General features: G+C 44.5%; 1 protein-coding gene across 1 annotated transcript in view; it reads right to left on the bottom strand.

The window, feature by feature from the left end:
* Positions 1-15197, bottom strand: part of Parp4 (poly(ADP-ribose) polymerase family member 4) — an 86963-nt gene that overhangs the window by 12360 nt on the left and 59406 nt on the right. Inside the window, exons 28-31 of the mRNA XM_029469183.1 lie at positions 12453-12533; positions 10928-11023; positions 9141-9263; positions 5589-5651 (exon numbers count right to left, since the gene is read on the bottom strand). Of these exons, the coding sequence (XP_029325043.1) occupies positions 5589-5651; positions 9141-9263; positions 10928-11023; positions 12453-12533 (363 nt within the window). The remainder of the gene's footprint in view (positions 1-5588; positions 5652-9140; positions 9264-10927; positions 11024-12452; positions 12534-15197) is intronic.

The following is a 15197-nucleotide window of genomic DNA, read 5'->3' as shown; positions in this document are numbered from 1 at the left end:
TTGCGCGTCACATAGCAGAATGAGACCATCAGCCCTGCAGGGAAGCAAGGCCAGGGATGCTAGGGTGGCTCCTACCCCTAATTTCACACTGGGGAGGCTCAGATGACACGATGATCCTAAATTCAAGGCCAGACTGAGCAGTTTAGTGAGGCAGTTGCAAAAAAGAAATTTAAAACAGGCAGTGGTGGTGCTGCACTTAGGAGGCAGAGGTAGGCAACTCTCTTGGATTTGAGTTCAGCATGATGTACAGAGCAAGTTCCAGGACAGCCAGAGCTACATAGAGAAACTATCTCAAAACAACAACAAACGACAGCAGCAACAACAACAACAACAACAGTTCAAGGGCCAGGCATAATGCTAAGTGATGGGTGTCTCCCTTGTGTGAGCACACCCGACTCTGGTCTCTGCTTCACTCATGGACACCACTAGAAGAACAAGAAGAAAATAAAAATAAAAGCAGTGTGTAGGGTGCTGGAATCGCACAGCGCACAGAGACATGCGTACCCCTCCCTACTCTGAGCTCCAGCAGCCAGCCCCTCCTCCCACCAAAGGCCTAAGAGTAGGCTGCAATGGGTGCTCCTAGCTCCCAAGGTGGAAGAGAAACCCTGTCTCGAAAAACCAAAAAAAAAAAAAAAAAAAAAAAGAAAAGAAATTCCACCAATACTTGAGTTTGCCCTAAGATCAGGCCACACAATTCCTTCAATCCCAGGCCATGACAGAAAGCTCAACCCACCCAACCCTATGTAAACCCTGTGTTCTCTCCAGTTCTCTGCTGCTTCTCACTGGAATAGAGGCAGCCACCTTCCTAGGTATTTCCCTTCCAATACATCTCTTGTGTGAGGTTTGTTATATAGTGTGACTTTCTGGTATTCGGTGGCTCCTGACTGCCAGGATACCTTTCCATCCAAACTGTAATGCTTACATGCATCCCTCCCCCCATGGCATGCAGATAAATAGATAAATAAATATATAATAATGCTTATCTGGTTTCCTATTTGTTTATTTCTGATCAAGTGTTCTACCACTGATCTATCCCTAAGGCCTAAATGTCTTTAGTTATTTTTACTTTTCAAGGCAGGGTCTTACCATGCAACCCAGGTTAGCTTTGAACTCATGTTAATCCTCCTGTTTCAGCTTCTGAGTATAAGATTACACCACTACTGGCTAAAAGTTTTATAATATGCTAATAGATAAAGACCAATGGTAAAAGGCAAACATTTTATATGATTGAAGAGAAATAAAGCCATGGGTTCAGGTCTGAGGCAGGGACGCAGAGTGAGCGAGTGAGGAGTCTGGGATCCTGGCTTCGGTCACGCGTATCCCTAACTCTTGTAATAACTCACTCGGCCCTAGTGTCTTCGCCTGCATATGTACACACACAGTCTTAACAATGCACCCAACACCTCTGAAGCCCTTCAGTGCCCACCTGTGCTCATCCATACACACATCTCTGCATAACAGAAAGTTTCCTTATCGCTAACAACAATCAACCTTAGACATTGTCTGCTCAAAATATCCCTGATGTATCTGATAAGAGACCAGAAAGCCTAACCTGGCCTGAACTGTTTTTAGGTGTATGGGCAACAAGCCAAACAGTGTCCTCAAAGTGAACGTGCACAGAGAACCTCTATTTACTCTCTATGCCATATCAGATATGTTTATGATTCAAATAAGAAGGGGGGCTGGCAAGATGGCTGAGCCAGTAAGAGCACTGACTGCTCTTCCGAAGGTCCTGAGTTCAAATCCCAGCAACCACATCGTGGCTCACAGCTACCTGTAATGAGATCTGACATCACCTTCTGGTGTGTCTGAAGACGGCTGCAGTGTACTTATGTATAATAATAAATAAATCTTTGGGCTGGACTGAGCAAGGATTGAGCAAGTGGAGTTGACTGGAGCGAGTAGAGGTCCTAAAAATTCAATTCCAACAACCACATGAAGGCTCACAACCATCTGTACAGCTAGAGTGTACTCATATACATAAATAAATAAATAAATAAATCTTTAAAAAAAGAATGGACATGAGCAGTAGAAAAATAATATCTGACCTAATCTGTATCAGTATAGTGAAACATATAAGCCACACCCCTCAGCAACCAAATGCTCCTCTCTCTGTGAGAGTGGCCAGATAATAATTGCAGCCCTTAGCATCTTTGCTCAGGTGGCCTGCTATTCCCTCAAGGTGTGTTCTGATACATTCTATTACTCTGCCTGTTTTGTTTTATTTAGTATTAGTATTTTGAGACAGGATCTCACTCTGTAGCCCTGACCAGTCTCGAAGTTGCTACATAGATTGGGATAAGCCTAAAACTCAGAGATGTGCCTCTGCCTTCCGAGTGCTGGCATTAAAGGTGTGTATCACTCTGTCTAACCCTACTGTTTACTTTAAATACAAGTTATCTTGAAGCCGCTCTTTCAGAGGACTCTGCCGATACCTTGGGTGAGTTAAGCCTGCCACTGTAGCTCCTGCTGCAAGGTATCAGATGGTTATTTCAGGCTCATGAACACAATACATATAAATAAAACTCTAAGGACTACGTAAATGACATCATCTTGTGAATGTTGCACATCCAGGTGAGTCCTTATTGTCAACGCTTACACCTGGAAACACCGTGCCTAGAGCCAGCCTCTAATACCAGCACCTGGAAGGCTGACACAAGGGCATCTTGGATTTCAGGCTATCCTGGGCTATGTATATATTTCTGGTCAGCCTGGGTTATAGTGAGACTCTATCTCAAAGAACAACAATGGAAAGAAAGGGGGTGGTGGACTGTTTTTCATATTTTGCTAAGGGCACTAGGAATAGAACCCAGGACTTACCACAGACTAGGGAAGCCTGCTACTGATGAACTACAACCCTGGCCTCTCTGCTTTTTTTGAGACAAGGCCTTTGAAATGTTCTGTTTCATTTGTTATTAATGTACATGTGTGTATGCAAGTGCATATGGATGTGCATGTGTACATATGAGTGCCAAAATGCATGTGTGGAAGCCAGAGGATATTAGGAAGTTGGTTCTCTTTCTATTGTGTGCTCTGAGGATCAAACTCCAGCTTATAAAAGATGAGCATTTTCGCCATATTGCTGGCCCATGAGACTTTGTCTTACTCTTAACTGACAAAGCTGGGTAGCCAAAGGCCTGGTGTGGTGGCTCAGCCCATGATATTGCCATTCAGGAGCCAGAGGCAGGTGGACATCTATCTGTAAGCTTGAGGCCAGCCTGGTCTACAAAGTGAGTCCACACTTGTCTTGAAAAAAAACCAAACGAAAGGAAAAGACCAGATAGGCAAGCCAGGTTGGTCTGGAATTCACTATGGTCTTCCTGCCTTAGTGTCCTGAGCCAAGGTTACAGCCATGAGCCTGCGTCCCCAGCGCTATGGTGTGAATGTGAAATGTCTCTCATGCTTGTGTGTTTGAACTCTTGGTCCCCAGCTGTATAGCACTGTTGAGATCATGGAACTTTTAGGAAGTGGAGCCTTGCTGGCCGAGGTTTGCCATTAGGGGTGGGCCTTGTGGTTTTCTATCCATTTGCTGTGCGTTCTCACCTTCCAGACCTAATGCAACAATGTTACGCCACCCTGTGCCCCATGCCTTCCCTACCAGTGGTCTGTGTGCCCTCTGGGGCTGTGAACCAAAATAAACCCTCTCTCCCTGAAGCTACATTTGTCAAGGCATTTTATCACCACAACAGAATGGGACAGGGTCTCACTGTGTAACCCAGATGGCCTGGAACTCGCTATGTGGCCTGAAATGCATAGTGATCTGCCTGCCTCTGCCTCCCAAGTGCTAGGATTAAAGATGTTATACCACTATGCCTGGTACCTATCTATCTATCTATCTATCTATCTATCTATCTATCTATCTATCTATCTATCTATCATACTTTGCATACTTTGTATTTTGAAACAGTCTCACTAAGTTGCCCAGGCTGGCCTTGAACTTGCTCTGTAGCCTAGGCTGGCCACAAACTTGCTTTGATACTCGTGCCTTGGCTTTTTTCAGTTGCTAAGATTATAGGCCTAGGTTATCATGCCTCTTGAGAAACTAGAATATTAAGAAAGATGAATGAGCCAGACGGTGGTGGCGCACGCCTTTAATCCCAGCACTCGGGAGGCAGAGGCAGGCNGAGGCAGGCAGATTTCTGAGTTCAAGGCCAGCCTGGTCTACAAAGTGAGTTCCAGGACAGCCAGGGCTATACAGAGAAACCCTGTCTCGAAAAACAAAACAAAACAAAACAAAAAAAGATGAATGATGACAGACTAGGCCTCTTGCATACTAAAGTCGCTGGTATCATGATAATTAACTAGATGGTTATTGCAGAGTAGGCACAGCTACCAGAGCACAGGACCCTAAAGCAGAGGATGGGCCTGAGAATGAAGGTGGCGTTTTGAGTTAAGTGCTGGGGAGACTGGGTGACTCTCTGGAAGAATAAGGTTGGCTTCCCACCTTTATCTTACACCAGGATACAGTCCATGAGGTGGAGACTTAAGAGTAAGCATAGAATGATCAGATCTAGGGAGGGAAGCTCAGTGGTTAGGGGCCATTCCAGCATATTCTAGTTCTGACTTCTCTCACAGCAAAACCAAAATAAAACAGAACTCCTAAAAGAAATGAAGGGGGGGGGTGGGAATTTAAAGTATAACTTATGAGTGCTAAAGGTATTTCTAGGCATAGCATAGCAAAACAACCCAAATAAAAGCCAGGAACTGGGATGGAGAATTGGGGTGGATATGATTAAGATTCATTGTATCAATGTATGAAACTGTTGAAGGATAAATAGAAGGCCTCCTAACACACATATAGGAAGCAGGAAATTAAAAACTTAAAAATGTGACAGAGGGGCTGGAGAGACAGCTATGGGATAAAGTCTTTTCTTTCAGAAGGCCCAAGTTCAGTTCTCAGAACCCATGTGCTCTGGCAGCTCACAGCCATCTGTAACTCCAGCTCCAGGGGGTCCAATGCCCTCTTCTGGCCTCCACAGCACATGTAGACATGGCTGTGCATGACTGTACGCATACATATACACATGAGCATATGCACAGAAATAAAAATAGAACAGATTTTAAAAATTTAACAGGTTATCAGATGCTTGGAAGGCTGAGGCCCAAGTACCACAAACAAAAGACTCTGCATGACCAATAGATAATATATAACTAAAATTACAAAACAAACGGCAGCCAAGGACTGTGCCTGGCATGCTCGTACTCAGGGGCCCAGGCAGGAGGATCGGGAGTTTGAGGCCAGCCTGCGCTACATAGTGAAAGTCTGTCTTCAAAAAATATAGAATGGAGGTGGGGTTGGGAGTGGCGGGTGGGAGGGAGGCAGTGAGATGGCTTAGTGGGTAAAGGCACTCATTGATAAACCTGACCTCTCTCCCCGGGACCCATGTGGTGGGAAGAGAGATGGACTCCCCCAAGTTAACTTAACACACAGGCCCTGGCACACGCACACACACACACACACACACACACACACACACAGAAAGAGAGAGAAATGTAAAAATAAATCATAATAAATAGCAAACTGGAAAAATACGACTTCTTTTTTTTCTCTGAAAATTCACCATGCATCATTCTGTTTAATGGTTTACCTGTAGCACTCCATGGCCATCAGTGAGTTCACTGTGCTTTAGTCTCGAAGAATCAATCTCTGTCTATGGTACAAAAGTAAAAGTATGTAAGTGGATATGTTTATAACAAAGCAAGTGTCCTTTAACACCCCTCTGCCCACCCTGTGACACCGAGATGTCCTCCTGGAACAGGATAACCTTTGCTTAGCATACATAAAGTGCTGGGTTCAGTCCCCAGCACCACAAGAAAGGAAGCTCCATAAACAGATAAAGTAAAAACAAGAAAGTCCGCCAATAAGCAAATGCACTTGTGTCCTGGTCCTCCTATAGAAAGAGTGGAAGCCATAGAAACTGTTCTCACAGTGTTCTTGCTTCTTGTGCACACTCCGCCTTAGGGAGACCTTCCTGGACATGAGATGTCTCACACTTATGCTGTACAGATGTGAACACGGTGCCCTAAACAAAGGCAGTGCTGGCTGGGCTCATCCCCGAGGCTTCTGGCTTGACAGACAATCCATTTCAGAAATCCTTGCTAGCAATAGAAGCTAACACAGCATCTACCCCAGCCCTACGTCCGACGTGCTGGGAAGTGCGATGGGACCCCAGCATTACCTGAGTATACTTTTCCCCAGACGCTTCACGGTTGGGATTTTCCCCTAATTTTTAGAATACTGGAATACAGACCATAATACAGACCGTGAGATATCTCGGGTTTTGGATGCAAATCTGAGCATGTAGCCCTGGCTGTCCTGGAACTCATTCTGTAGATCAGGCTGGCCTCGAACTCAGAAATCCGCCTGCCTCTGCCTCCTGAGTGCTGGGATCAAAGGCGTGTGCCACCACGCCCATCTTTACTCTAGCAATCTTGGGCTATCTGCCCCTGAGCAAACTCAAACAGTATAATTGGTGCAGGGTAAACAGAGACAATTGATAAACTCTGACTGGCCAGGAGAATAGGCTACAGAGTCAAGGTCTCTTTTTATCATAGGATTAGAGGTCTCTATAAATGTAGTTTAAAGATAAGGACTCATACAGGTTACACTCCTGAAGGAATACAACTCAGTACAGAAGACAGATTGATTACAATAAACTTTTCCTACTTTATATCATAGATGATGAAACATCTAGTTGAAGTTAGGTATTATTACTTGCGACTCATGAAAAGATATGTTTTGTTGGTCTGGAGTGCTTTAAATAGCAAACACTGCCAGCCCAAAAGCAGACTGTCATACAAAAAAAAAAAAAAAGTGTTTGCTTTGGAGGTGACATTCTTTAGATTCTTTAAATAGGGCTGATGATAATAATGGTGATCTATCTGTCTTTTCTAATTGTGACTGAACTTGTAACCCCATCTGCCTCTGCCTCCCTGGGATTAAAGGCATGCATCACCACACCCAACCCTCTGTTATATTTTGTAATAACTAGAATCTAGGAATGGTGGTGCCCTGCTGCAATCCCAACATCTCAGAGAAAGAGGCAAAGGGATCAGCAGCTCGAGGTTGGTTTTGGCTACAGAGCAAGTTTGAAGCCAGCACAGAACGCTGAGATCTTGTCTCAAAAACTTCTTTTCTTCCTACTGACTTGAGCTTCTTGTACTTGGGGACATGTTGTGAGCCCTTCTCTTTTAAACTTCACAACTGAGTTCCTATATGGCTGCTGCCTCAGTATTACACCAGAATCTTCATAAGTGTGTGAATATTTCACCTTCTCAAGGCGATTTACCTACATATATGGACAAGAGACATATATGGACTTAGGCCAAGGGTTCCCCTCAGTGATTTTTTTTTAAAGGTTTACTTTATTTTTATCTTATGTGTATGGCTGTGTTACAAACATGTATGTATGTGCAATGTGCTTGCAGGGACTTCAGAGGCCAGAAGAGGACATCAGCTCCCCTGGAAATGGAGTCACTGACAATTGTAAGCAGTGATGTGGGTGCTGGAAATCAAAGCCTGGCCCTCTGGGAGAGCAGCCAGTGCTCTTAACCACTGAGCCATCTCTCCAGCCCTCACTCCCCTAAAAGAAGTTTTCCCTTTATTTTATGTGTATCTGTGTTTTTCCTGCACACATGTATGAGGACCGCATGTGTGCAGTGCCTGCAGAGGTCAGAAGAGAATGTCATATCCCTCGGGACTGGAGTGAAGGCTGTGAGCCGCCACGTGGTACTGGGGAATTAGCAGAGGAACAAGTGCTCTGACATCACTGAGCCACCCGCCAGCCCCGCAACTCTGCAATGTGTAATGACAATAGATGGCTGTTACTGTTCTATGTATTTACTATGCTGTAATTGTTGTAAAAATTTCTAGATTTATTTTCTATATGTATGAATATTTGGCCGGCATGCATCTATGTGCACCACATATGTGCCTGGGGCGCTGGGAGTCAGACCCCCTAGAACTGGAGTTACAGACAGTTGTGAGCCAATATGTGGGTGCTGGGAATCAAACCTGGGTCCTCTGCAAGAGTAGCAGCAAATGTCCTTTACTGTTGAAACATCCCCTGGCCCTATAATTCTTCTGTATTATACTTGTTTATTTTGTGTGTGTAGAAGCCAGAGGACAAATTGAAGAAGTTGGTTTTCTCTGTCCACTGCGTGGGTTCTGGGGATTTATCTCAGGCCATCAGATTTGGTGGCAAGTGCCTTGACCTGCTGAGGCGTCTCGGCAGTCTTGTTTCATTCTAGTATTACTTAACTGTGCTGGAGTAGGAAGCCTGGGCTTCACGCAGAGTGGGCTTTACCGCTGCGCTACATCGACAGCCTTCATTCTTATTCCTTTGAGGCGGAAACTAATGTTTCCCAAGCTGGCCTAGAACTTGTCCTGCAGCTAAGGACAACTCTGATGTGTGTGTGCGTCACACTGAGCTCCCAGACTCTTTCATAAACCATCCTTTAAGAGTATATTCTTGGGCTGGTGAGATGGTTCAGTGGGTAAGAGCACAGACTGCTCTTCCAAAGGTACTGAGTTCAAATCCCAGCAACCACATGGTGGCTCACAACCACCCACAATGAGATCTGATACCCTCTTCTGGTGCATTTGAAGATAGCTACAGTGAACTTATACTAATAAATAAATCTTTAAAAAAAAAAAAAGAGTATATTCTTACCCCTGACACTGTGACTGATACCCTGCTCTGCTTGCAGACAGGAGCCTAGCGTAACTGTCTCCTGAGAGGCTTCATCTAGCAGTGGATGGAGGCCAATGCAGACATCCACAGCTAAACATAATGGAGCTTGGGGAGTCTTATGGAAGGGGGGATAGAAGTGAGCAATCTGGAGGGGTCAAGAACACCACAAGGAGACCTACAGAGTCAACCAGCTAACCTGGGGCCATGGGGGCTCAGAGAGCCTGGGCTACCAATCAGGGAATACACAGCAGCTGGATCTGGGCCATCTACACATTGGTAGCAAATGTGCAGTTTGGTCTTCATGTGGGTTCTCTAACAACTGGGGTGGGGTTGGGGTGGGGTGGGGCCACCTCTGACTCCGTTGTCATGAAATCTCTACTAACATACTTCTTAGAATACACCTCCATTGTTAAGCAATGGCTGGCTGGCTTTGGTGACTGTACTTACCTGTGATATGGAGGCCCCTGGTTGCTTTTCCTGCCAACTCACGTATGGTAGAAAGTCAACATCTTCTTTGGCAACAAGTTCCGAAATATTTGGGACATTAGCAAAAGGAGTCTCATTAACGTCCTATATAGGATTACAATTGGGTTACAATTTTTAAAAAGATATTATCATATTAAATAATTAACATATTGTAAAGCCTTGTGGATATTGGGTTTAGAACATTTGGGGGTATACTTGGATCATATGTCTCTGGCCATCAATCAAGAAAATGCCCCACAGGCTTGCCTAAGGATCAATCTGAAAAATAAATCTAGAAATTTTTAAAAAGGTAATCAAATTATAGTATTTTTTGTACATGATTGTGTATTGGGGATTAGCTATATAGTAAGCTGCCACATCCCAACCCCAAACTATAGATGTCCTCTTTTTTTTTCTTTTCTTTCCCTTTTCTTTTCTTTTCTTTTCTTTTCTTTTCTTTTCTTTTCTTTTCTTTTCTTTTCTTTTCTTTTCTTTTCTTCTGACAGGGTTTTTATATGTAGCTCTGGCTGTCCTGAAAGTCACTCTGTAGACTAGGCTAGTCTTCATCTCAGAGATCAATCTGTTTCTGCCTCCCCTGGAATTAGGATGTGTGCCACCACCGCCCTGCTTTTATACCTTAAAATATACATACAGATAGTTAGTAATCAAAATACTGAAAATACTAACACACATAGTTAGACACACCTAGAGGCATCTGGGAAGAAGGACCCTCCATTGAGAAAATGCCTTCATCAGACTGGACTGTAGGAAACCCTGTGGGGCATCTTCTTGATTGGTGACTGACTTGGAAGAGCCCAGTTTACTATAGGTGGTGCTGAGCAAGTCAGGAGGGACAAGCCTCCATGGCCTCTGCTTGCCTCTAGGTTCCTGCCTTGATTTTCTCCAGTGAAAAGCTATGATTTTTAAGGTGGAAGAAACCCTTTACTCCCCAGATTGCTTTGGGTTGGTGTGTTTTACCACAGCAATAAAACCTAACTAGGACAACACACGATACATTGAGAGGAATATGGCAAGTGCTAGCCCTGGCTCCTACCTCCCAGCTTCTATCTACTTTCCCCTTAATAGCCTTGGATTGGTCACTGCTACTCAGGGCAAGAGTGACCTGGGTTTTGTTGTTTTCTTTGTATACAGTCTCCCTATGTTCCCTATGTAGCCCTGGATGGCCTAGAACTCACAATGTAGATCAGGTTACCCTCCAACTCATGGCAATCCTCCTGTCTCTGACTCCTGTGTAGCCTGGGCTGAACTCAACCACCTCCTGCCTCTGCCTTCTTTTTGTTTGTGTATTGAGATAGGGTCTCACTGTATCCCTGTATGGTCTGAAACTCACAGAGATCCACCTGTCTTTGCCTCTTAAATGCTGGGATTAAATGCCTATACACCACTTCCGGCAACAGTGAGGGTTTTTTTTTTTTTTTTTTTTTTTTTTTTTTAAGTATTTTAAGATGGGTGTGGTGGCACATAGCTTTGATCCTAGCACTCGGGAAGCAGAGATTTGTGTAAGTGGATCTCTGTGAGTTTTAGGCCAGCCTTGTCTACACCATCTCAAAAAGAAAAAAAAAAGTATTTTTATTTATGTGTGGGTCTCTATTGAGGCCAGAAGAGGACACCAGATACCCTGGAGGTAGAGTTGCTATTGTTAGCCATCTGTGGGTGCTGGGAACTGAATTTGGGTTCTGGCTGAGCCATATCTCCAGCCCCAAAGTGACTAAGTAAAAGTTTAATCTTAAATGAACAATAATACATACCCTTTTCTCAACTGCCACAAAGCTTGTAAATTGTGTAATAAGAGAATTTTCTTTACTGAGTTCGATAATCAGAGATTTCATGATGTTTTTCTTCATCTAGGAAAGAATGAAACTATGTCAGTTTATATGTAATGAGCTTAAAGGCTGTAAAATAATCCAAAGTGGTTTTTGTGATGAATAAGACATTTAATGTATTCATTTCCTTCCTTTTCTTTTTTTTCAAAACATATTATTTTTTGAGATAGTCTTACTATGTACCCCAGAACTTGCTATGTAGACCAGGCTGGCCTTGAACTCACAGAGATCCACCTGCGTCTGCCTCCTGGGTGCTAGCATTAAAGGTGTGAACCACTCCTGGCTCATTCACTTCTTCTGAGAAAGCATCTCAAGTATCTAAGGCTGGCCTGGCACTCAGCTATGTTGCTGTTGCTGACCCTGAACCCCTGCTTTTTCTGCCTCTAACTTCCCAAGTGCTGGGATTACACATGTGCACCATTATACCTGGTAACACAGTGCTAGATACTGAATCAGAGCCTTGTGCATGCTACGCAAGCCCACTCACTACCAAGTCAGCTGTCTCTTCTGCCTCAAGTAAACAACTTCATAATTGGTATTTCAAATTATACTCTGAGTCAGGAGTCCTGTCTAAGTATCATAGGTAGATTACATGTGTTTCCTGTGACTTGAGATGGCTCACTTAGCTGAATCATAGAAGCAATTTAGTTATACAGCCTCCTGTATACGGTTATATAGTATACAGCTATATAGCAGCTTCCAGAGTGCTCTCACATGCTGTGAACCTCCTCTTTCTCTCAACATCTATGGCTCCCACTGTGAAGTTGAAGAATTGTACAGGTATCTTAACTTGTTTAAGATTATTTAAGGCACAGCTAGTCAGATGCACTAGGTTTTAAATGGGCCTCAAGTCAAAGGGGACACAGAGAGCCTAATCCGGTGGTCACAAGCAGAGAAAACACAGGGCCACATGCTACCTGTTGTGGCAGCCAGTGAGTCCTACATGGTACCCTGGCATCCCTTCCAGGCATGACATTGAACATTAATTCTCAAACTTCACTGAAGAACACGGCCTGACTGTCACAGTAGCTGGCCAAGATGGGTCTGCCAGGACACTCCTCTGTCCATCAAGGAGGGAACAAGGCGAGTGTGAGTCTGCCTAGTGTCCTGAGGCATCTTACCACCATCCTGACCCTGAGCTGCTTCATTACAGCGCAGGAGATGAGAGGCTATTGTCAGCACTCCTCGAGCATCCTCTGAGCCCTGCTCTAGGCTATTCTCATGGGGGAAGACCACAGAACTCTCTGACAGTCACTGTTGTTGGTTCTTTCACTAATGAACTCAGCAAACAGCCACGGAGCACCCACACCCCGGGACTGGCCCTGCAGACGCCGGATGCCCCACCCTCACATTCTTCTTTATTCAGTTATACTACTTTATATTCCTATGAGTCAATCGATCGAGGAGTAACAGAGCACAGTGCATATTGGCTTTTACTAGGAGAACAGACCTCGTGGCTGGTTTCATCGTCGTGGAGAATGCCGTCTTCATAATCTCTGATTAGCGCCCGGGCTGCCAGCTTGTGAATCATCTGTGTTTAAGTAGCAAAGGGGGAAAGGAATTAAATTGGCTTTACATGTGTGTGAGAGACATGTGGGTGCATGTGTGTGTTTGCTCATGTGTGGGGCACAGACATGCTAAAAGTGTATGCAAGGAGGTCAAAGCACAGCCTGTGTGATTTCTCGCCCTTTGACCATAGTTCAGACCGGGCTTCTTTGTTCCTGCGTTAGCCAGGCTAGTGGACCATCAGGCTTCCAGAGAGTGTCCTGCCTTCTACCTTCCTCTGAGGTTTTTAGGTTTGCATGGTAAAATAAGCACTTTTACCCACTGAACCATGTCCTCAGCTTCCTACCCTACATAGGCTGCTTGAACATAATGATTCTGCTGCCTCTGCCTTCTGTATGCTGGGATTACAGGCATGAGCCATTTTGGCAAGTTTGAGTAGATTGTCTTACACCATGCCGGTCATACCAACTTGAATGTCAATGTCTGATCTCAATAATTCTGTTTTACAATTTCATCATTAGTAATGGCACTGAAAGCTGTCAGGATGACTCAGTGGGTGGTCCTTGCCCCCAAGCTTGCCAACCTGAGTTTGACTGCAGAAGCCACAAGGTAGAAGGAGAGAACTTTCAAGTCCTCTCTGACCCCCACAGTGCACTGTGGCATTCGTGCCTACATGCAAACACACAAAATAACAGGAATAAACATGTAATTTAAGAAGTGCACCATTTCCAAGTGTGGACATGCATGCCTGCAATCCCATCATTTTGGAGACAAGAGGCAGGAGGATCAGAAATTCAGGGCCAACCTCAGCTACAAATCAAGTTCTAGGCTAGCCTTGGATACATGAGGTTCTGTAAAAAATAGAACAAGACAAAATAAAAGAAAGCCAAACGTCAAGAAGAAGGGACAGTAGAGCACATGGATGTGAGGTTCTCCACAGAAAGAGCTATGGTTAGCAGTTGTAGCCAGAGCTGTACACAGGATTGTGGTGCCTCTTGAGATTACATTGTTCAAAGTGTTGAAAAAAATCAAGTGAGAAAAATTTTAAAAAATTGAGATACAGTTTCATAACTTAGGCTGAACTCATGTAGTCAAGAATATGCAAGTAAGTTCTAGTGTATCCAAAGCTGAGTGGACTGTCCTAGCCCCCTCAACATCCAGAAAAGAAAAAGAAAAAACAAACAAACAAACAAACAAAAATGCCCAAGGGCTAGACAGTATTCTTAAAAGCAAACAACTTATTAATTTATTTATTGTGCATTGTTTATCACCCCCCCACACACTTAAAAAAAAGTAAATGAGATCATAGGGTTTATGGTACACTGTGAAGTTTACTAGGCTGATATGATAAAAACACAGGGCTGGTGAACTGACTCAATGGGTAGAAGCTCCTATGGCCAAGCCTGAGGATCTAAGTTCAATCTCTGGGACCCACATGGTGGAAGGAGAGAACTGATTCTCGCAAGTTGTGCTCTGAATGCCACACTAATGTTGTGGCATGCATTCCACGCGTGTGTGTGCACACACACACACACAGAGTAAATAAATGTAATAAAAATGCAAAGATTAAAAACACAGATCCACAGGGATCACCCCAGAAGAGAGGACAGAAAGATTGCAGCGGGCAGAGGTAGTGAAGGGCTGGTGTGAATCAGTGCTTTGGGGACAGGACAGGGACGTGGCACACAAGCACACAGGCCAGCTCTGACTGCATACACAAGACCCGCAAGGTCAACCTGGCCAAAATACCAGCATTGGTGAGGGACCAGCTCAGGAACGCCCCCCCCCCGGCCTCCCTCCCTGGCTGAGGAGCTGTTGGCAAGTGATGGCTACGGAAGGCAGAAGAGTCAGTTTTCTTCAGGAATGTTGCTCTGTGGGCTGCTCATGCCCCAGTAGATGATCCTATACTGATGCACATGCAGCAAATGGACTCATGGGTTTAAAAAAGAACACATGCCCTTGACAGGGAAAGTGGTGGTGTGAATGACGTGTGGAAAGGGTTGGATTCGATCAAAACATATCTTCATATACAAAATCCTCAATTAAAAAAAGTCCAAAAAAAATCAAAAGAAGCTGGGCATGCCTCCCCTGAACCCCCAGCACTTAAGAGATAGATGCAGGAGGTCAAGGGCCTTGTCTACATAGCAAGGCCAGCTGATCCTCCTGAGAAAGCAGGCTCTGGCTCTCGGCCTATGCCCAGAAGAGTACCTTTGTTGTTATTTAGGATTGAACCCACAGTTTGCCCAGGCTAAGTGTATGCTCTTCAGGGTTCTATGAAGTGATTGTGGAAATGAAAGCAAAGCCAAGGAAAAGCTCTAAACACTGGCTAGACTATGGCTTTTCTCCCTTGGCAGCTTGCTTGGCACTTCTAATATTATGTGACCAAGTCCCCAGAGAGGAAGCTTCCGGTCAGTTCAGAAATGTGGGAGGACACAAAATCAACTGACAAAAAGCAGTTGTCTTTCTACATACTAGTAAAGAGCAAGCTGAGAGAACTCATTTAAAAAATGCCCATTCATCATTTTGCCAAAAAAGAAAACTATAAGCCGGGCATGGTGGCGCACGCCTTTAATCCCAGTACTGGGGAGGCAGAGGCAGGCGAATTTCTGAGTTCAAGGCCAGCCTGGTCTACAGAGTGAGTTCCAGGACAGCCAGGGCTACACAGAGAAACTCTGTCTTAAAAAACCAA

The sequence above is a fragment of the Mus caroli genome, chromosome 14 (genome assembly GCF_900094665.2).
Source record: "Mus caroli chromosome 14, CAROLI_EIJ_v1.1, whole genome shotgun sequence".
NCBI classification, from domain to species: Eukaryota; Metazoa; Chordata; class Mammalia; order Rodentia; family Muridae; genus Mus; species Mus caroli.
Note: the sequence above shows the minus strand (reverse complement) of the source record. Positions and strands in the feature narration are given on the sequence as shown.